We start from the raw sequence: 23,268 nt of genomic DNA on the forward strand, positions 1-23,268 counted from the left end.
AAAGATCACAGCGACAGCAAGGCTGTGTTGCTGCAGCCTGTCTCCTTAATTGTTGATTCCGCTCAGGCAGCGAGCCCGACTCCAGCCAGCGGGCTCCCTTTCTCACTGGGGAAATGCCAGCTTTAGCTGGCACTGGCACTTCAAGGTCTCTCACTTGCATGAAAGGCTCTTGCCATTTAGTAATGGTTGAAATGTGTATTCTTCTGGAAAATGACAGATTCCAGGGCTTGAGAACATTCACTTGTTTCATTTGGGATTTGAGAAGCAGATTGAGGGAATGTATTTCGTGGTAGTTGTAGTGTTTGGAATATCAAGTAAAGAGTGCATGGGGGTGTTTCCAGGGCTCTAACTGCTATTACAGAAGACGTGTTCCTTTTCTAATGAAAAAGACTTTTATGGATGAGCAGCGTGTTCGTCCTATAAAATAAGTCACCGTTAACATTTAGAAAGTGTTGACCATTTCTGCACAGATTCTAGAATCTTCCTCACCCGTTTGTCCTTGGGGTGATTCTTGAAATTCAAGGAATTTGGAGCAAATCATTTCTGACTATATAAAGGCAATAATGGTACTTCCGTGACAAGTCAGGCTTGAAGTGACATCTTGAGAGGAATTTGCTATAATACATTTATTCCACTTATTCTCCTATGGCTTCACAGAATGGGACTGGGTCAGAGAGGAATGTGTATTCCCTAGCAGACTTTTATTTATTTAAGTCAGTAATTGGTTTATAGTATGATCCATTGAAATTTACTCGAAAGAGAAAACAACTTCTCCTTTCTGGGTAGATGTTCTGAACGTGCAGTGTCTTGTGTACATCTTTATGTCCCTCAGCACTGTGTATGTTTATTTCCCAAATCCTGAGTGTCCCCGTGTGTCCCTGGGGGGACGCAGAGATTCAGAAGAGGCAGTCTCCACCCTCAAGGGGCAGGCCTGCAGGACAGCCCAGGACCTAAGCAGCTGATTATAACGCAGGGGAATAAATGTGATGGTAGAAGTGTAAACTAAGTATATTGTTGTGGTTGGGTGCCATTGAGTCAATTCTGACTCCTATGGCCCCTATCGGACAGAGTAGAACTGCCGCATAGGGTTTCCAAGGCTGTAATCTTTACAGAAGCTGACTGCCATATCTTTCTCCTTCAGAGCGGCTGGAATCGAGCTGACAGCAATGGGTTTGGTCTTGGTTTTTATGTTAATCCTCAAGGAGAGGGTTTATTCATAAAGCAGCAGTAGCAGCAGTGTAGCATAGGTGTGTTCTTGGGACCTGGCCAGCACGAAGGGGTAACTCTTGTCTTCTGGTTCTGTCCAGCAGCCAAATCCAGTGGAGCAGCGTTACATGGAGCTCTTAGCTTTGCGCGATGAATACATCAAGCGGCTGGAGGAATTGCAGATTACCAACTCAGCCAAGATCTCCGATCCTCCGACTTCCCCGGCAAGTCCTTCCCAAATCATGCCCCACGTGCAAACTCACTTCTGAGCGGGAACCCTGGCACTGAGCTCCATCTCTGAATAAAGGAAACATCTGACTTTGATCTTGTACAAAGTAGATTATAATATTTGCCTCCATATAGAACTTGAACTAACATAACCTTAAAAAAACCTTAAGCTCTTGAATATGTGCCTTCTATAATACATACTACAAGAAAAATACTGTGTCCACATGGCAATCAGAAGAAAGGAGCCAAGATGATGTTTTGGAAAATCCTGACACCATTAAATAAGCAGGTTTTAAAAAGAAAATTTAAATTTAATTTACCTGTTTAGAAATACTGTGTATACAATATGGATTTTGTGGGTTTCATTGAAACAACATTATTTTAAGTTAAAAGGGAAAATGTGTGTGTGAAATGGATTTTCCCCCAGGCTGCTTCTAATTGTTACTTTGGATTGTCTAAAATGAATCCAAATGTGAAAGATGTGTGTTACTGCCAAAACCAAATTGAGCTCAAGTTCCTAGGCATTCTCCAAAAGCAAGGTGTTTACATAATTGCCAAATTTTGTACCACCCTAAGTGGTGATTTAAGGAGAAATAGCTGCGGAGATGAGCTTTGCTCATTATTTTGAAATTTTGGAATATGAGGCGTTTTCCCCTCCTTTTCAAGAGAAGCTTATTTTTATATTAAGGGACTGATGGGGCCCAGTTAAATATGATTTGTTTTTTCACTGTGCTGGTTCTATTTTCTAAATTTTTCATGAACTTGCCGAAAATTCCGAATGGCTTTCAGGTTGTGGCAAACAGCACTCACTGTGTAAGGGTGTCAGGTGGCGTGATGCTACTTAGGTGGGAATGTTTTTGCAAACCTCGCGCTAGTCTAGCCAGCTTGTCTACCAAAGGAGGGTTCTTCATCTTGTGTGTGTGAGCTCCTGCTGGAGCAGCAGTCTTTGAAATCAGTGCCCAGATGTGTATTTGTTGAGCGTATTCTTTAAAGTATTGTGTTTCGTGCATTTCATTTTCAATGGTGTCGGGTGCCCCTTCCCTCAAGTGTGCATAAAAACTGGTTCTACAAATTTTTACTTGAAGTACCGGGCAGTTTGCTTTTCAGGTTTTTTGTTTGTTTTTGTTTTATTGTTTTTTTTTTTTTCTTTTTGTAGTATTAAATGAAATTTTAATTGCACAGTTCTATTTGATATCTGAACTAATTCATTCAGTAAGTGTGTTTGTAAAAGTTAAGGCTAGAGTTAAAACAAGTAATGTGTTTTACAGTGATTGTAAAGGACTATTTATAGCTAATATGGTTTTGTTTCCAATTAATTAAGAGAGATTAAATATATCTTTGTAAATTATTTTATGTCATAGCTTAATTGGGCTACCAAATAAGGCATCTCAAATGCAGTAGTATAATGTATGCATTTTGTAAGTATAAGAAATTTTATTAGAAATTCTCTTGCTTTTTGTAAACGCTGTAAATATTTCATAAATTAACAAAGTGTCACTCCGTAAAAAGAAAAAAGCTAATGCTAATAGCTTAAAGGATTTTGTGAAGTTTCATGGAAGATTTTTCATGGCAATGACTAAAGACCTGCTGTAATAAAGATATTAATGAAAACATGATGCTCAATTGTCAGGGCTATAACTGCAGATACGTGTTTTAAATGCATGTGACACCTATGTTATTTTCTCTCCTGGATCTCGTTGGTTTGCTTTTTTCTCTGTCCTGCTAGCAACCTTACAAGGTTCTCCACAATTCCAACAATGATTGTCATTTAACAATGCAGACTTTAAGAGTCACAGCTGCTTTTACTGAAGTAAGAATGCCAAAAACCGAACCCATTGCCATTGAGCCCATTCCTACTCATGATGACCCCATGTGTGACAGAGTAGAACTGCTCCATAGGGTTTTCTTGGCTGTGATCTTTATGGAAGCAGATCGCCAGGACTTTCTTCCACGGTGCTGCTGGGTGAGTTCGAACCGCCAACCTTTTAGTTAGTCGTTGGGTGCAAACGGTTTGTACCACCCAGGAACCTGAAAGTAAGGATAGCTTTTCCAGAAGTGCTGGGATGAATGTACACAACGCTATGAATTTCAGCCTCTACATGGAGATCACAGCAGTTGATATTAAGGGAGTGGCCCCAGGCTGACAGCCAGTAAGGAAGCAGGGACACCAGCCCTACAGCCTCAAGGAACTGAATTCAGCCTCTAACTTCAATGAGTTTGGGGGCAGGCTCTGCCCCTGGAGACTCCCGAAAGGCACACAGCTCTGACAGCACCTCGATTCCAGCCTTGGGATGTGCTAAACAAGACCCAGCTATGTCATGCTGGACTTCTGACCTACAGAAATTGTGAGACAATGAATTTGTGTTGTTTTAAGCTGCTAAGTTTATGGTAACTTACTATGGCAGGGATGAAAAACTAATACAATGTCTAATTGTATTAGTTTCTTACAGCTGTTGTAACAAATTGCCACAAACTTGTGGCTTAAAACAGGGATGTATTGTCTCACAGTTCTGGAGACTAGAAGTTTGAATTCAGGGTGTCAGCAGGGCCATGCTCTTTTCGAAGGCTCTAGGGGCAGATCATTTCTCGTCTCGCCCAGCTTCTGGGAGCCCCACATGTTCCTTGGCTTTTGGCGACGTCATTCCAGTCTCTGCTCCTGTGGGCATATGGCCGACCTCCCTCTGTGTGTGTCTTTTTCTCTTATCCTGTTTTTATTATAAGGACACCAGGCCCTACTTCAGTATGACCTCATGCTAACTGAACTAGTTACATCTGCCAAGACCCTATTCCCAAACAAGGTCATGTTCACAGGTACCAGGGGTTAGGACTTCAACAGGTCTTTTGGGGGAACACAACCCATAACACCAATGTTATACAACATCAGGAAATAATTTTGTGTTGAGAAAAGTCTTGAAAAGTGGACAGGCCAAGATTTTTAAACATGACTGGATGGTGCTTCTGGGACTTGTTAAAAACCTGGATCCAAGGCAGCAATGTTTTGCAAGAACACACAGAACTTAAGTCCATCTGTTGTATCATTCACCAGGAATTGCTTTGGGCTAAAGAGTCTGATAATGGGCATAACAGTGAACACCATGAACTGCACACCCTGTCCTGGCTTGAACCACAGAGAGCTCCATGCTTTGCTTATCAAGTGGATGCCGTCTTCAGTGGCCTGTTGCGATGCACCAAGGTGACAGCACTTCCATGTTACTTGAGTTTCCTAGGGCCGCTGTAACAACAGACCACTAATGGGTGGCTTATAAGTCCTGGAGGCTAGGAGTCCAAGATCAAGGTGTTGGCTGAGTTGATTCATTCTGAGGCTTTTAGGGAGACTCTCTCCCAGCTTCTGGAAGCTCCAGGCATTCCTTCGCTTGCAGCTGCAGTATCACACAGCATCCTTCCTCTGTATGTGTCTATCTCATCTCTTTATAAGGATGCCAATCATGTAGGATTAGGACCCACCCTACTCCACTAAGACCTCATATTAACCTAACCGATTACGTTTTCCAAGACCCTATTTCCAAAAAGGTCATGTTCACAGGTATCAGGGGTTAGGACACCATCGTATCTTTTGAGGGGACACAATTCAACCGACAACACGTGGGGTGTGCTGTGGAGGAGAGTTTTTTGAACTGTTGAAAGTTTGCATGTCTTCCAAGTGTCATCCATGCTCACCTGCAAAGATGGCTCAAAGCCTTGCTCTTTTGAGTTGACATGACACCTCTAAGCAAGGGGACTGTTTCTCTACAGTGGCATTCACATGTAGTTCCATAGATCGTTAGATTTGCTCATTCCTAGCAAAAAATTGTTTTTGAGAAGCTCAGTTGACAAGAAGTAATCAAGTCCACTTTCATTTGCTTATATCATTTTCCAGAAATGAAAGTGGTGGCCTGAACCATACGTAGTCCCCAAATTGTGGAGCTGAAGATTAAATTTAAAAAAGTCTTTTCAGATTTTATGAAAATGAACCAACTTTTTATTACCTCCTCACTCCTGAGCTCCATACCCGTATGGTGACTGCCTACTGGACATCTCCATTTGCTATCTCATAGGCACCTCACAAGGCTGCTACCCATCATTGAGCTGGTTGTGTGGCGTACAAGGTGGTGTCATCAAAGGGGGCCATTCACGGTGACTCACGGTGGGTCAAACTCAACATGCCCAGAATGAACTCACTCTATTCACTTGCCTATCCCACCTGCCTGTCATTCTAGGTTCCTTCTCTCAGTGACTGGCATCACCATCTACCCAGTTACCCAAGTCAGAAACCTCGGTATCAGCTTTGACCCATCTCTTAGCCTCCTCCCCCTTCCCATTCATGCCCAACACCCCATCGGTCACTGAGAGCTGTCCCAGGTCAGGCCTCACGCATCACTGATCTTCCCCAACCATTCCTGCCCCTCCAACCGATCCTCCACGTTGCCGCCCAAGTTATCTTTCTAAAATGTAAATGTGATCAGCTCAGCTCTCTCCAAAGCCCGGCCGTGACTTCTCGCTACCTCTAAAGGGAGTTCTCAGAGTGTAATTTTCGGAGCATCTGTATCAGAACCACTTTTTGAAATGTGGATTCCCAGCATCCTCCTCTCTCCCTCGCAAGCTCCTAAATCAGCAGCATATCTGGAGTGGAGCTCATGAATCTGCATGTTAATGGATGTCCCAGGCCATATTTTGAAATTTTGACAACTCTGCTTTATATGGTGCGCTGCAGAAACATATCGTCGTCATGCAGCATATTCTCATCAACCCTTCCCCTTCCCCGGCAAGAAATTCAGAGTGCAGCTGAGAGGATAAAGAAAGCCTTGATCGCCCCCGTGAATGCCGGCGTGGGCCTGAGAACTCACCCCCACCGCACAGCTTCCCTTTCAGATGGGCCTCTGGGGCCATGTACCTGTCGCGCTTACAGTGATTCCTGGGAAGGCAGGGTACTCAACTCGACAACTATGGGTAGGCCCTGGTGTGCGACTTGCAGGGCAGGGGGGAGTGGGGCCTGGGGGCATGTGTGTTGGGAGACAGTTCTTTGTGTACCCCACATTTCTGCATGTACTGGGTCCTTTGCGCTAGTACATTTACAGCCAAGATATGAAATTCTAGAAGGAGACTGTCTTTGTCACCTAGTGCTGCTATAACAGAAATACCACAAGTGGATGGCTTTAACAAAGAGAAGTTTATTCTCTCACAGTCCAGTAGGCTAGAAGTCCGAATTCAGGGTGCCAGCTCCAGGGGAAGGCTTTCTCTCTCTGTCGGCTCTGGGGGAAGGTCCTTGTCATCAATCGTTCCTTGGTCTAGGAACTTCTCTGCACAGGAACCCCGGGTCCAAAGGACACTCTCTGCTCCTGGCGCTGTTTCTTGGTGGTAGGAGGTCCCCCACTCTCTGCTCACTTCTTTTTCCTTTTATCTCTTGTAAGATAAAAGGAGACAGAGGCCACACCTCAGGAAACTCACTTTGCATTGGGTCAGGGATGTGACCTGACCAAGAGTGTTACATGTTTCCCTAATCCTCTTTGCCATAACCCAATCTTGTCTCATTAACCACAGGCAGAGATTAGGGTTTACAACTCAGAGGAAATTTACATCAATTCCAAAATGGGAGACAACCACACAATACTGGGAATCATGGCCTAACTAAGTTGACACATATTTTGGGGGGGCACAATTCAATTCATAACAGAGACATTCCCAGATAGTGAAGTTTGAAGATGTCTTCTTTCCCTGGAGCCAGTCCAGGGTACTAAAGGTAAACACTTTTCATTCTATTCCCCAGGAGAAGTTTGCTTGCATTCCAGGGTAATGAGTAAGCTTTCTCTCTGGAAGGGAGGATGGGAGATCACTAGCAGCCCTATATAAGATCAGAGCTTCATAAATTTGGGGTTCCTCTCTTAAGGTGCACCCCATTGCATATGCAGGTGCCATCTGGCCCCCTATTTGTTAAAGGAGGTTATAGGGCCAGCTCACATGCAAGGGCGGGGGAGGTGGAGGAATTGATTCTACCTCTTCATGTGGATGGGAATGGCAAGCTCGCATGGCAAAAGAGCATGTTGCCCTGTGGGGATTGGAGCTTGGGGAATCGACCGAAGATCTTGCTCTGTCTGCTGCTTTTGCTGTGATTAAAAAACCATCTTTGTCTCTGACCCAGAGGCCTCATTTTTTTCTGTCAGTACATATAGATATCCACCACCTGTCTGTCAGTTTGTCATACTGTGGTGGTATGCGTGTTGCTGTGATGCTGGAAGCTATGCCACCGGTATTTTGAATACCAGCAGGGTCATCTGTGGTAGACAGGTAGGTGTCAGCAGAGCTTCCAGACTGAGACTAGGAAGAAAAGCCTGGCAATCTACTTCCAAAAATCAGCCGATGAAAACTCTATGGATCACAACAATAGATCCACAACTGATCACGGGATGGTGCAGGACGGGGCAGCATTTCCTTCCATTGTGCATGGGGTCACCTTGAGTCTGGGCCCACTCAGGGTGAGCTGAGAGTGGACGGGCAGTTGGACATGGCAACAGAAGCAAAATGGGCAGAGAAATCAATCTAGCCCAGAAAGCAAGCGTCGTAAACGCCTTTACCATCAGACACTGGCTTGATCTGAAGAGCACTGGTCTTTCACTTCGGGATGAAGATGTGGCAGTCTGTGTCCGCAAGGATTTGCAGCCTTGGAAAACCCTATGGGGCAGTTCTACTCTGTCTTATAGGGTCGCTGTGAGTCGGAATCCACTCAACCACAATGGGTTTTGGTTGGGTTGGGTTTTTCACCAACAGGAGTTAAATGCTCCTCTTCATAGAAACCGCGGGCAGAAGTTCCGAGGGCGGCATGAGAACACTTGCTTGCCCTACAGATGGCAGGGAGGTGGGCGTGTGTGCTGGGGGAGTGGGAGGGATGCACCCTGCAGGGAGGAATGCTAAATAGACAGGACTACTTGTGCTTCACAATGTCAAGACCGGAGAGCCTGCGGGTCTGTGCTTCCCCCACCCCAAAATTTTTCTGGGAAGGGAAATTACGGGGAAAGATGATTTTTAAAAAAAATTTATTGTGCTTTAAGTGAAAGTTTGCAAACCAAGTCAGCCTCTCATACAAAACCTTATATACACCTCGCTCTATACTCCCAGTTATTCTCCCTCTAATGAGACAGCACACTCCTTCCCTCCACTCTCTATTTTCCTGTCTATTAGGCCAGCTTCTGACCCCCTCTGCTCTCTCATCTCTTCTGTAGACAGGAGCTGCCCACATTGTCTCATGTGTCTACTTGATCCAAGAAGCTCACTCCTCACCAGTATCATTTTCTATCTCATAGTCCAGTCCATTCCCTGTCGGAAGAGTTGGCTTCGGGAACAGTTCCTATCCTGAGCCAACAGAAGGTTTGGGGGCCATGACCACCAGGGTCCTTCTAGTCTCAGTCAGACCATTAAGTCTGGTCTTTTTAGGAGAATTTGACGTCTGCATCCCACTACTCTCCTGGCTCCCTCGGGGGGAAAAGATGATTTTTATTCCTCGAATTTCCCCTGACTTCTAACCCCGATCCCTGGAGTCAACCTGGTAGTCTGAGGAGCAAAGTGCATTATGCTTCATCGTGAGTTTGTGGATTTCTGACCCGGGTGGCTTTGGACCGGCCCAGGTCACTGGGGCAGCTTGTCAGCCCCCCTAGGTTTAGGCGGCCCCGGCCCCACGCTTGGGGCACGCGGGCCAGTGGGCGGGGCGCGCAGGTGCGGCGGGGGGCGGGGCCGGGGACGGGGCGGCCGGTTCCGCGTCGCCCCCGCCCCCGCGCCGCGCTGCCTTGTGGGTAACTCGGGGCCGCCAGGTGACAGCTAATGGCGGCTGCCGCCTGAGGCCGGCGGGCCGCAGAGCAGGGGCAGAGGCGCCAGCAGGACCTTCCGGGCCGGCTCTCCTCCCTGCTTGGCGGGCTCCACGCGCCATGGACAGGCCGGCGGCGGCGGCGGCGGCGGCGGCGGTGGCGGCGGCGGCGGCGGCAGCGGCGGGCGGCGAGGGCGGCGGGGGCCCGGGGCCGGCGGGCAGCAGGAGGCTTCCCCGGGCCGCGGGGGGCCCCGCCGCCGGCTCCAGGCAGCCCAGCGTGGAGGCCCTGGACAGGTAAGCGGGGCCGGCCCCCGCGGCCTCCCCGACCCCGACCCCGAGGGCCCCGCGCCAGGCCGGGCCGACCCTCGCGCGCCGAGGCCAGCGTGGGCACCCCTCCCCACGCCGGACCCTCGGACCCTCTCCCTGAAGCCCACGGACTCTCTCCCCGGACTCCCTCTCGGACCCCCAGGCCTCTTCCCTGGCACTTGGTCCTCGGGCGGCCCGCACCTGGCTCACTTCCGCCTTGCGACCAGGGACGCGCTTGAGCCCCCAGGAGCTGTCAAAACATCCCGGGGCCACCTAGGCTGCAGGAAGTTCCAGCCAGGCTTTCCTCTTTTAGCGTTACCTTTTCCGCTTGTGGTTTTAAGACAAAAATTCCGCTGGGGACTTTGGTGTTGGGGTTCTTCAGAGCACGGACTGAGGGATGCAGCCCGACCGAGGGCACGGAGCAGAGATCCACTGATTTGCAAAACTGGGATGGCAAACTTCCAAACTGCTCATGATGCAGGACAGAGAATCGCTTGCTTTCAGTTCTTTACACTTTGAAGGAACTGGTGCATCGCATTTATGAGCATACATATGTGAGCATACTGCCACTCAGGCAGTGCAGAACTAAGATCCATCAGTTAGAACCAGAGACCGATGTGTCCAACTGGGAGGGCTTCCCCAACCCTGGAGACCAAGGGGTGGATGATCCCCCTAGCCTGGAATATCCAGTTTTTCCACATCTGGGCCAGTGCACTGACACTAGAGTAGGCAAGAGACTCTGTTGTAATGTAGCTCCGTCGGTTTGAGATGAGTTCGGTTCATTCCTGCCTGTCTGAGTCATACCAGTGTGCTGAACTTTTGGGAGTTTCCAAAAGTATACGAACAACAGGGAAAACCCACTCGTTTGTTTCTATCTCCATGTAACTGCAATGTATGTTAATAAGTTAATCAGCCAAGCAGTCAACTTCACTGCAAACTGATCACAGCTAAGGCAGTACTTGTAATAGTCAAGGTTTTGGAGGCCTTAGAGATACAGAGGATAAGACAGCACGGCTTTGACTCTCTGGCTTACCTTTTAGCGGAGACCACAAACAAGCCAACATTTAAACCAAAGTGATAAAAGCTATGTTACAGCACCAGGGCAGTGGGGCTCTGTATGGGGCGTGCATCTGAAGCTTCTGAGAAGCTGTTTAAGGACTTCAGGTGACCAGGCCCCATGCCTAAGGATTCTGATTCCGGAGGCTTCAGGTGAGCCTAGGAGTTTATTTTTCAAAAACTCCACATCCTCAGTTGCAATCCACTGCCCTCTAGGTACACAGAGTTGGGATACTTGAATTCTTCTGTGGTGGTGGTAGAGGGGTCAGGGAGTATGGTCATTAAGCAAGGACCTTCTGAGGCAGCTGACATTTGAATAGAATGGTGAAGAATGAGTAGAAGTTAGCAGGGGGACAGGCTGGGGAGGGCTTCTGGAATGTGCATTCCTGCTGGCAACCGCGGAGGTGAGAAACTGTTAAGAGAAGGCCTGCAGGAAGTCAGGGCTCAGCTCTTGAAGGGGCTTGAGTACCTTTATAAAGAATTGTGCCTTTATCAAGCTCTGGGCCCTGTTGTGGTTAAAGCAGTTGGCTGCTAACTGAAAGGTCAGTGGTTGGAACCCACCAGCTGCTCCGTGGGAGAAAGATGTAGTAGTCTGCTTCTGTAAGGATTACAGCCTTGGAAACCCTAGGGAACAGTTCCGCTTTGTCCTATAGGGTCGCTATGAGTTAGAATCGACTCGATGTCAATGGGCTTATGGGATTCTGTGTTAACCTTCATAGGAATCACTGCAAATGCTTGATGCAAATGCCGATTCTTAGGCCCTGCCTCAAATCTCATCAGTCCACCTCTGGGGTAGGACCTGGAATTCTGCATTTTTAGCAACCAACCAAACTAAAAAACCAAACCCATTGCCATCAGGTCAATTCTGACTCATTGCAACCCTATAGGACAGAGTAGAACTGCCCCATAGGGTTTCCAAGGCTGTAAACCTTTACATAGGCTGACTGCCACGTCTTTCTCCTGTGGAGTGGCTGGTGAGTTCGAACCACCAACCTTTCAGTTAGTAGCTGAACACTTAACCAGTGCACCACCAGGGCTCTTTTTAACAACCACCTCAGCTGCAAGTAGGTGGCCCATATGATCTGGTTTACCCATAGGGACAGTGTAATTATTAATAGCATCCTCCTTCAGCTCTCAATAATGTCCTGGTTTGGACAAGACATTACATGCCCCCCCACCGCCCCCGAGCTTTGGGGACCCACAAAAGGATTTCAGTCAGGCGAGTTCTTGGTTCCAACGCACTTATAGGCGACTGCACTGCAGTAGTGTGGCAGATGAACTGGAGGCAGGGAGTCCAGTTAGTTGGTTATTCTGACACTTGATCATTCATTCAGTTATTCTGTGAATCTGAGTGCCTGTGCTGTGCCACGCACTGTGTTAGGCCTGAGCACACAGCAGTGAACAAACACACCCATCTCTGCCCATGTGGAGCATACATTTGGTGGGAGACAGAGACATTGAATGAGGGGCGTGTGTACTATGCCAAATGGGGATAGGTGCTAGGGAGAAAAATTAAGCTGGGAAGGGGATGGGAAGTATTGGGAGTATGTGCTTCATGGGGTGGTTGGAATTTTAGGTAGGACGCTCAGGGAAAGCCTCTCTGAGAAAGGTGACATTTGAGTAAAGACCAGAAATTGGTGTGGGATCCAGCCATACAGGTATCTGGGGCAATAGCATTCTAAGCAGAGGCCTGCGCAAAGGCCCTAGGGTGGGAAGCGTGAGCAAAATGTTCAAGGATCAGAGAGAAGACCAATGTCACTGGCGTGGAGGGAGTTAGGGGGAGAGCAGTAGGAAGCAAGGTCAGAGAGGTCCGAGGGGCAGATGGTGGAGAGGCTTGGAGGCCTTGGGGAAGACTTGGTGGTGTGGGAGCCATTGGGGGCTTTGGAGCAGAGGAGTGGCACCATCTGGCATAGACTTCAGTAGGATCTCCGGCCTCTGTGTGGACACTAGACCCAAAGGGGAAGGATTGGATCCAGAGAAACTAGCAGGTAGGGGGCTATTGCTAGAGTCCAAATGAGATAATGGCAGCTCAGACCAGAGTGATAGAGTTGGGGGCTGGGGGGAGTGGTCAGACCTGCAGGGTAGAGCCAGTAGGGTTTGCTGAATATTGGTTGTTGGTATGGGAGAAGAAGAACCAAGGACAGTTGGAAGGTATTGCTTGTGGAGAAATGGTGTTGCTGAGTTGGAGAAGACTGTAATTGGAATGGGTTTAGGAAATAGAAGGCTTCCAGCTCTGGATGTACCAATGACAAAGTGCCAGTTACATGTCCAAGAGCAGATGTCAAGGAGGCGGTTGGTTTATATGAGCCTGGAGTTCCGGGGTAATGTCTCTGCCGGAGACCTAAATTTGGGAGTCATTGGTATATAGATGGTGCTTAGACTTATGAGGCTGAGGAAAACACAGTGAGATGGCGGTGGTCTGGAATAAGAAAGGGGGATTCTTAGTACACTTAGCAGGTACAAGTGACACGACTTGGGGACCCTTCAGATGTGAGGGTGAAGTGGCAGGTGGACTCGAAGGTAAACTCTGGCTTCCTGGCCTGGGGTGGCTGGGCCGTCGGCTGAGCTTTTTCCAGAGTTAGGAGACGTAGGAGGGGAGCAGGTTGTGGGGCTGAGCGGCTGGTGCCCGTTTAGATAGGGTGAGTTGGCAGTGTCTCTGGCACAGACTGGAAGAACGTTGGCATGGAGATCAGGAGTCCAGGCTGGAGGAACAGAGCTGGGAGCCTGTAGCGTGCAAGTGGTTGTTGAAGGCAGGAGTGTGGAGAAGCAGGCAGGCTAAAAAGAAGAGAGGGGAATGCCGAACACAGCCTCCCTTCCCAGTTCTGTCATCGTGACAAGCTCTGAGGCATGCCTTTCTTTTAAGAGTGACACCTAGAGTGGAACCTGATTTTAACATGGTCTGGCCATGCCCATGGACTTTACTGCCCTCACCTCTCTTCTAAATACTGAACTTCTCTTGATAATGAAGCTGAGGTCCTGTAAGAGGATGTGGCTTGCTCAAAGTCACAGAGCTCACTGGTGACAGAAACAGGACTCAAATCCTGGCCTCCATTCAGCTAGCCCACTATACCATGCTGTTTGTCACTGCATTGGCCAGGACACTTGCAGTGGCAAGTGACAACAAAACACCAACTCAATCTAGCTTAAGCCAAAAAAGGGTCACATAATTGGGCTAGATGAGGGGAAGAGATGGCCACGGGCACAACTGGAGTCAGAGTCACAAACAGTGTTGTTAGGACTCCCCGTCTCTTGTGTTTTCTTGTCTGTGTGAGTTCCTCAAGGTGGTGGGGATGGGAGTGGCCTCCAGCAGCTCTGGGGGTGATCTACACAGCTCAGGATCCAAGAGGAAAGCCTGGGATTGGCTGGACCTGGGAAGCTCACCTACAACCAAGGGCGGGAGGAAGGGGCCAGCCCTACTCCCAGCCCGTGAAGTGGGGAGGGGCAGTTCCCCAAAGTAAAGAGAAGTGCCCTTATCACAGTGGTGGTAACAACAGTGCACCCACCATGAACCATAGGGTTCCTTCTGCTATGTTTGCCATCCGAGGTAGGTGTTGACAGGGAATAAGTTTGTCTCAGTCATCTAGTACTGCTGTAACAGAAATACCACAAGTGGATAGCTTTAACAAGCAAGTTTATTCTCTCATGGTCCAGTAGGCTAAAAGTCCAAATTCAGGGCACAAGCTCCAGGGGAGTGTTTTCTCTCTCTCTGTCAGCTCTGGAGGAGAGGAGGGTCTTCGTGATGCATCAGTCTTCCCTTGGTCTGAGAGCATCTCAGCGCAGGAACCTCAGGTCCAAAGGATGTCCTCTGCTCCTGGCACTGCTTTCTGGGTGGTATGAGGTCCCCCTGTCTCTCTGCTCAAAATTCTCTGTTTTATATCTCAAGAGATACTGACTTAAGACACTATCTAATCTTGTAGATCTCATCAATATAACTGCCGCTAATCCATCTCATTACATCATAGTGATAGGATTTACAACACACAGGGAAATCATATCAGATGACAAAATGGTAGGCAATCATACAATACTGAGAATCATGACCCAGCCAAGTTGACAGATATTTTTGGGGGACACAGTTCCATCCATGACAGAGATCAAAGAAAGGAAATATACTGATGAAGAAAAGTGTGATATAACCAGGCAAAAAAGGGAACTTAGGATTTTAAAAGGAAATTAAAATCCCTCCCTTTGCTTCTACCTCTTAATTAGAAATTGTGTGAATAGATGCCTGACATGACTGAAATCTCTGCCTATTCAGCTAGTGTTCTCACTTCGGTTTTCAACCACACGGGTAGCCTCTGGGCTGTGCTGACTGGAGACTGCCATTTAGTACACTAGTCAAGAGCAGCAGTTGTTTCATTGTACCATTTAGGCTGTTTTATATACTGCCTGGTCATTCCAGGGTTTTCTAGCCTTCAGAGGCAGGAGCGTGGATTTAGTTAGTGATGCAGCTTGTAAAGGCCTGGAACATCCTTTTACGGTGAAAACCACCTGCAAGATAAAACTTTCATGAACATCTTCTGCCCTCTTGCTTGATCTGTCAGTAGGGAGCTCAGCCCCCGGGGGAATTTTTAATCCCCTCACTGCCTGGTTAGTCGGTATGGCCCTTTAGGTCAGGCAAGCATCTCTCACTGGAAGGCAGGACCTTGAGGCATGCTTCTCTGTCATGTAACCTCGGACAAACACTGCAGCCTTCGTTTTCTCGCCTGTAGGATAAGTATACTGTCTGTATTGCCTGCCGGCCTCCCTGAGTCACTGTGAGGCTGGGGTGAACTTATGTGGGTAGAGGTGCTTTGAACACTTTGGAGCGCTATGCAAATGGAGATGTCATCTTTCTTTACGTGACACTGTTCACATACGAGATAGTTTGCTAGCATCTGTGGCGCTGGATTCTGTTTTGCCCCCCAGCTTCATGAGTCAGGAACTATTGATCGGACTATGCCCTGGAAGGACAGCCACCTTCTTGACAGAGCGTGTTCCCCGTGTGCCTCATTTGTCTCATCTTGGAAATGAGTTGGCTAGTCCCTGTTCTGCCTTCTTGTCCCACGGTGGTTGTGAGGCTCAGATATGCTGGCCCTGAGGAACCTTTTTTGTAAGTTGGCAAAGCCCTTATGGAAATGTAAGGTATTGTTATTACGGCATGCTGAACATCATTTTCATAGTTTGTTCTTGATAAAATCATATAATTACCTTTGTTCCATGACGAGACTTTGATTCCTAGAAATCACACTGTTTTCTAGATTTAAAACTACCAACATGAAATTGACAAGCAGATGCTGTCAAATATGTATTACAGAGCATGGCTCTTTTTGTGGAGCTAAGACTTGGCATATATTTCACATTAGAATTTATTTTCTATAGATTGCACTAGGAATATTCATTCCATATAGTTGTAATAGAGTAAAATTCCATGAAATGATAGTACCTAGAATCTTGAACCTTTTTGAACTGGTTGATTCATTTGTAGTTCACCTGGAACCTAATCTTACTTTCTAGTTGTCAGTATTTCACTTCTTATACGCAATATAAAGGTAACCAACTGGCCTAATGAAAATTCACCCATCTAAAAAATAAACTGTCTGTATATCCCTGCCAAGTGCCCATTTTCCCCCGAAGAGTCTGTGTTTTACAATTGTTTAATGACGCCGTTTCTTTTAGTCCTACAGGGTCACATGTTGAGTGGTGTAAACAGCTTATAGCTGCTACAATTTCTAGTCAGATTGCAGGTTCAGTGACATCCGAAAATGTATCCAGAGATTACAAGGTAAGGGACATTGAGTACTTAATTTGTTTTCACTGTGCTAACTACATAGCAATAGGCTTTGCCATTTTAATGCCAAAGTTTTAATTCCTTGAGCCCTGGATGCTCACCTGCCACTTGTTTGGGAATGAAGGGAGAAATTCTCTGTTGTTGGATCTGAAACTGCAAAGGGAAATGTTACCATTTTCTAGTATCTGTGCTCAGAGTTTTGTAACTGAGAAGAAGAGCTGCCTTTAGATTATCATCATTCTTTTAAAAATCAAGTTCCATTTTATTATTAAAAAATGCATATATTTTTTGTGAGCATTCTGATTTTCAGAAAACATTTGGCTGACTTCTCTAACTTTACAACTTCTTCTTTGTATATAGATATGATCTGTGAGTACTCAGCTAAACTTTAATAAGTTCTTAACATTTGCAAAAGGAGCCCTGGTGGCGCAGTAGTTAAAGTGCTCGGCTGCTAACCAAAAGGTCAGCAGTTCAAACCCGTCAGTCAGTCTTCCGGAGAAAGATGTGGCAGTCTTCTTCCGTAAATGTTACAGCCTTGGAAACCCCATGGAGCAGTTCTCTTCTGTCCAATAGGGTCTATACAGTCACTATGAGTCAGAATCGACTCCTCAGCAGTGGGTTTGCTGGTGACATGTGAGACTACAATGCAGAGAACTTCTAAAATCTCAAAAGACTTGTATGGGCAGCTGTGTTGTTTAGTTCTTACTGAAGTGAGAAATCTCTTCTTGTTTCTTTTACAAGGTAGATCCCCTGCTTGTTCTAAAGTTAAGAGTGATAGGTTCCTTGGTTGTGGGGGCTGGGGCTCTTTTACTCACCACTGGTTCCCCAGTATAATCCTGGAGCACAACAGGTGCTCAATAAATAGCTATTGAATCAAGTAACAAATCAAAAAATGGCATGCTCCACCTTTGTTAAAGCTAAAGGCGAACTTTCCTTTCATTTCAATGAACTATTAACAAGTTCAGTAGATGAGACCATGTTTACATTTTAGTAGTCCACTGTACTTACTCAGATTGAGGTTTCAGTGTACTGTAGTCATTTTTGCCTGCTAGTATGAGATACTTGGAAACCCTGGTGGCGTAGTGGTTAAGAGTTTGGTTGCTAATCTAAAGGTCGGCAGTTTGAATCCACCAGGCACTTCTTGGAAACCCTATGGAGCAATTCTATTCTGTCTTATAGGGTTGCTATGAGTTGAAATCAACTCAACGGCAGTGGGCTTGGTTTTGGTACTATGAGATAACTGAGTTTTACAAGCACATGCAAATTACTTGTAGTGTCCTGGGCTACCATCAGTTAATAGTCTCAAGATCATGGGCCTGGCCAGACTGTAAATCTACCAGTTGTTCTCCTTCACTCCAGAACCACAATGAAGATGACAATGACTTCTTTTTGTAGTAGCTGCTCCTTGTTTATGGGCTTTAGCCTCAGTTCCTCTTTAGCTCATAACATAACAAGTACAGAAAGTGACTCAAGAAGTCACCTAACTGAGATTGAGTTGTCATGCTCTCTGTTGCTTCACCCTAGTCATCCGATGCTGTTGATTACACTACCAAAGGAAAGCAGAGCTGTGGATAAGTGGAACTGGACAGTCTTCCCAGCTAGAAGAGGGACAGCACATTTCTTAATACGTGTTCTTGCCACCTGGTCTTCATGGTTGCCCACCGAGGTGGAGCTGGGGCTCCTGGTCCTCAAACTCTGGTGGGCAGCTATGCTGTTTCCAGGTGGGAGAAGCCTTTGTTGCATCGCCCATGCTGGCGGGCCGAGTCACTGAGCAGTTGCCGGCCCCACTAGTCCCAGGTGCCCTGTCACCTACCATAGCTGAGATACTGCCCCACTGAGTGCAGAGAATAGCTCTCAGACCTTGGAGTGATTTTCTTCACAAATAATTATGAATTAACTGTGGTTTTTCCATTATAGTTGAATAGTTGTTAGTATTGTTTGGGTTCTGTTGACCACGGGTGTAGCTTTCTAACCTTTACGAGGTCAGGTTGAAACTATACTTTAACTTGAAGTAATTACATTCTTTGTTGTTTTTTTAAATTTTAGTCTATTTACAAATTTCATGCAGCAGATTTAGCTTATGTGGGAATGGTTCAACAGATAGTGTTAAGAAAAAAATAAGGTTTTTCTATAGCTAAAGCCTTTGAATTATTGTAAAAGAACATGTGTCATAACTGTCTTTGTTGTATTTGCCCTGTAGAAAAGTCTGGAAAGTTTGCATTAAATTTATAATTCAGGAGTTTTTGTGCTTTCTTCAAGGAGAGATTTTTTTGTTTTGTTTTTTTAATAATAGCATAAAATGTTTCTAAGCCACAAAAATAATTTTATGTTCTACTTATAAAGTAGTTCTTAAAATTAGGGTAACCAAGATGGGCCTTTGGGACCCCTCTGGCATGGAAGCCATTATATAGGCTGCTAAGAGTGGTTCATCATCATCAAACATCTAAGTCATGTGGGGCTCTATGATTTTGTAATACTTTTAGACATATTACCTATTTAAACCTTAAAACGACCTCAAGAGGTAGCTATTATTATAATCATCATTTAACAGATGAGACTGAGGCTTAGAGAGGTTAAGCGAATTACTTAGGATGACACAGTTAGATTTAGGATTTGAACCCCAGTCATCCTATTGAAAAGCCAGAGTGGTTTTAAAAAAAATTTATATCCCCTGTTTTCCATTGTTTCTCAAAATGTGGTCCTTGAGTCTTCTCACATCAGCACTACCTGGGGTTCCATAGAAATGGATCTTCCTGGGCCCCATCTTGGTCTTTCTGACTCAGAATCTCTGAGGATGGAGACCAAGAGCCTCCAGTGTTTGTCATGCACGAGAAGAGCTGAGAACCATTGCTCTAGGCTCTCTGGGTTTCTATACACTGAAGTTCATTTCTGGTACATTGCTGCAAATCTGACAAACTAGCAACCATTGTTAGATGTTGAGAACAGTTGTTTTCATATTTACTCATGTCATAAATTGAAGCTCAGGGTCAGATCACCCAAAATGTGGTAAAAATACCACTAGTAGCACAGGAGATGAGCTTAAATGGCATGCCCATGGGCATATTTTATTTGAATAATTATGTCATTATTTTAATGTGTATGAGAAAAGCTAGCACAGCAAACTTGTGATTTAACCCATATTATTGCTTAGAGGAGAAAGTATAAAAAAGAAGTGGATTTAAAATCAATATAAAGATAAATATTAAATAAATAGTAGCACAGGTGGTATGCACATACAGCACACAAACTTGCAGAGGTGTGGTGTATGAATGACAGAGTTTGGGAAAACACTGTCCCGGCTGAAAGAATAGAGAGCTGTGATGCTGAATTATGGATCAACTAAATTAAGAAAGGCGTGCTGTAATATCAAATCACCTCGAAAATGTAGTAGTCTGATAATTAAAACTACTAGAAGAAACATGAGGAAAATGTTCGGTTCGCCCCCCTCCACTACTAACTCAATTGCTTTCATTTTTCCTAAACTACCAACAGTAAAAGCCTCTCTCTCAGATTTGTCAGAAACTTTAAGAACAGGATCTGAATGTAGTCTGCTGTAGATTAGACAGAAAGTACAGTTACCAATTGTAATGAAACATTTTTAGGAACTATGGATAAAAGTGACACAGTGGATCACAGCTTCCATTGTTTGGAAAGTAGAACTAGGCCAGTAAGAGAGGACATGACGGAGTAATAAAAACAGTGCTGGTTAGCTTTATGACCCTGTATACTCTCTCTTGAGTCTTGGCTTCCTTATCTGTAGGGATAAAGGGGTTGGATTAGATTATAAGCCTCTAAATGCCTTTCTTTCTATAGCATTCTTCAGTTTTCTTCTGTCCGAAAAGATTAGATTTTGGGAAGCCTTATAGAAATTAGGACACTGTAGTTTTAATGTGATCATCTTCCTCTCATTTCATCATCCTCATCATCACCACCACCACCTTCTTTCGGTCCTTCTCCTCTTCTTCCTCCCCTTCAACCCATGCATACACAGTAGCTAGATCTCTTCTCTAAACACCCTGAAGAAAAGAGAGAAGATGGAAAAGGTCTTGTACTAAGTTTAATCATTCAAACATTCAGCACCAAAAAACTAAACCCAGTGCCATAGCTCTTAACCACTGCGGCACATGCAGTGATTAAATTTTGAATCCTCAGCAAAAATTTCCAGAAGGGCTTTGAGGTAAGTGGGAGGCAGTGTATGGGAAAGGCTTCATTATACTTGAGCTAGGTCTCGGTTATTATTTTTTAGATTGAGAGCACTAGTCTATAGAAAGAGAAGCTTGAGAATGATCTTTCTGAATCCATGGCCGTAATCCATTGTTGATAGCCTAGCCTCATGACTTATGTATTAAATCAGGGACTGCAAACTCAAATGCCTATACAGGGCACTTAACAGCTAGACAGATATGGGGGGCGGCTGTGGAGAACTGGGAAGTACAGCATACTCCCTAAAGCAATTAAATTTAAAAAACTACTACTGCCTGTTTGACCAATAGGCCTCCAGTTTGTAACCACTGTATTTAATAGATGGTGCCCTGATGGCTCAGTGATTAAGAGCTATGGCTGCAAACCAAAAGGTCAGCAGTTCCAATCCGTCAGCTGCTCCTTGGAAACCCTATGGGGCAGTTCTACTCTGTCCTATAGTGTCGCTATGACTCAGAATCAACTCAACGTCAACGGGTTTGGGTTTTTTGGTATTTAATAGATAGAAAAGTGCCATCCTGTCTCCCAAAGTTACTTGTGAGGAAGAATTATTTTTTGTAAATGTCAAGATTTGCACTTCTGCTTCTGGAAAGATGGAATAGACATACTTTCCCTATTCCTCTCACCAAGTACAACTAGAAACCCTGGATGTAAGTTATAAAACAAACATAAGAACACACCAAATGGTAGAGAAGATGATGAACCAGCTAGGAACCTCAGGACCCAAGGAATGGTTGGTGAGTTCCCTGGGTTTTCCTTTGGCCGTATATAAAACTCCTAAGACTGATGAGGTCCACAAGGTCGCAGAATACAAGAGAAATAGACAAAAATAAGATCGTATTTCTAAACACTAGCAATTAACACATGGAAATGGAAACTAAAAATTTAATACGATTTATAATTGCCAAAAAAAAAATGAAGTTCTTAGGTATAAATCTAACAAAACATGTACAGGACTTGTATGCTGAAAACTACAAAACACTGATGAATGAAATCACAGAAGATCTAAATAAATGGAGAGGCATGTGTTCATGGATCAGAAGATTCAACATAGTAAAGATGTTACTGCCCCCTAAATTGATATACAGGTTTAACACCATTCTTACAAAAAACCCAGCAAGATTTTTTTTTTGTAGATGCAGACAAGATTATTCCAAAATTTATGTGGAAAGGCAAAGGAACTAGAATAGCTAAGACAATTTTGAAGAAGAGTAATAAAATGTGAGGAATCGGCCTGCCCAATTTCAAGACTTATTGTATAGCTACAGTAATCAATCTGTGTGGTATTGGCAGAAGTATAGGTATATAGATCAATGGGACAGCATAGAGAACTCAGAAATAAACTCACACAAATATGTTCAACTGATTTTATTACTAAGGCAATTCAATGGAGGAAAGATAGTCTTTTCAGCAAACAGTGCTAGAGCGTTTGGACAGCTATAGGCAAAAAAAAAAAAAAGAAAGAAAAATGAACCTTGATCTAAGTCTCACACTTCGTACAAAAATTAACTCAAAACGGATCATAAATTTTAAAGTGTAAAACTTTTAGGGAAAAGCATAGAAAATCTTCAAACTTAATTACCTTGTGAAAGACCCTCTTGAAAAGATGAAAAGACAAGCTACTGAGTGGGAGAAAATGTTTACAAATCTCATATCTGACAAAAAGGACTAGTACCTAGAATGTATACAGAATTCTCAAAATTCAACAGTAAAAAACAAACAGTCCATTTAGAATATGGGCAAGAGACATATAGATGACAAATAATCACATGAAAAGGTGTTCAACGTTAGCTGTTATGTAAATGCAAAATAAACCACAATGAGATACTACTATACGTCTATCAGAATGGATAAAATGAAAAATAATGACAACACTAAATGCTGGCCAGGATACAGAGAGATTGGATCACTTGTACATTGCTGGTATAGCCACTCTGAAGAACACCAGCTTAAAAAACTAAACATGCAACTACCACAGAACCTAGCAGTCTCACTGCCGGACATTTGTCCCAGAGAAATGAAAACTTAAATGTTCACACAAAAATCTGTACATGAATGATTATAGCAGCACTATTCATAATAGCCCCAAACTGGAAACAACCCAGATGTTCTCTACCGGATGTATGGTTAAACAGACTGGTATATCCATACCATGGAATACTAAGCAGTGAAAAGAAAGAACTATTGATACACTGAACAACCTGGATGAATCTCAAGAGAATTAGGCTAAGTGAAAAAAGCTGATCCCAAGAGGTTATATACTGTATGATTCCATTTAGATACAACTCTTGAAATGACCAAATTATGGAAATGTAGAGCAGATTAGTGGTTGCTAGGAATTAAGAAGGGGGTAGGGAGGAGGAAAAGTGGATGTAGTTATAAAAGGGCACCATGAGGAACCCCTGTGATGAAGCTTTTGTATTTCAGCTGTATCAGTATCAGTATTCTGGCTGTGATATTATCCTACTGTTATGCAGTATTCTACTATTGGGGGAAGTTGGGTAAAGGTTAGGTGGAATCTCTCTGTATTGTTTCTTACAACTGTATGTGAATTTACAATAATCTCAAAAAATGTTTAATTAAAGAAAAGTCAGGATTCTATATTGCATGTAAAATATTTTTGAATAACTATAGGGTCGCTATGAATTGGAATCGACAGCAATGGGTTTTTTTTTTTTTAATTTATAGCAACTCATGATATAACCCCCGC

General features: G+C 44.7%; 2 protein-coding genes across 17 annotated transcripts in view; both read left to right on the forward strand.

The window, feature by feature from the left end:
- MTM1 (myotubularin 1) overlaps positions 1–3,336 on the forward strand; it is a 108,473-nt gene extending 105,137 nt beyond the window's left edge. For 2 of the 11 annotated variants that reach the window (XM_023540386.2, XM_023540389.2), the window contains one exon: positions 1,308–3,328. In XM_023540386.2, the coding sequence (XP_023396154.1) occupies positions 1,308–1,475 (168 nt within the window). In that variant the 3' untranslated portion in view covers positions 1,476–3,328. Of the gene's footprint in view, positions 1–1,307 lie in introns of all 11 variants that reach the window. The other 9 variants (XM_064277716.1, XM_023540390.2, XM_023540387.2 and 6 more) reach the window with 8 other exon arrangements.
- A 6,070-nt stretch (positions 3,337–9,406) lies between these two features.
- The window catches only part of MTMR1 (myotubularin related protein 1), a 56,188-nt gene continuing 42,326 nt past the window's right edge, over positions 9,407–23,268 (forward strand). For 4 of the 6 annotated variants that reach the window (XR_010319688.1, XM_023540394.2, XM_064277717.1 and 1 more), the window contains exons 1-2: positions 9,407–9,520; positions 16,247–16,352. The gene's annotated coding sequence lies outside the window, so the exon portion shown is untranslated. Of the gene's footprint in view, positions 9,521–16,246; positions 16,353–23,268 lie in introns of those variants that run through there. The other 2 variants (XM_064277719.1, XM_023540392.2) reach the window with 1 other exon arrangement.

The sequence above is a fragment of the Loxodonta africana genome, chromosome X (genome assembly GCF_030014295.1).
Source record: "Loxodonta africana isolate mLoxAfr1 chromosome X, mLoxAfr1.hap2, whole genome shotgun sequence".
Lineage (NCBI taxonomy): Eukaryota > Metazoa > Chordata > Mammalia > Proboscidea > Elephantidae > Loxodonta > Loxodonta africana.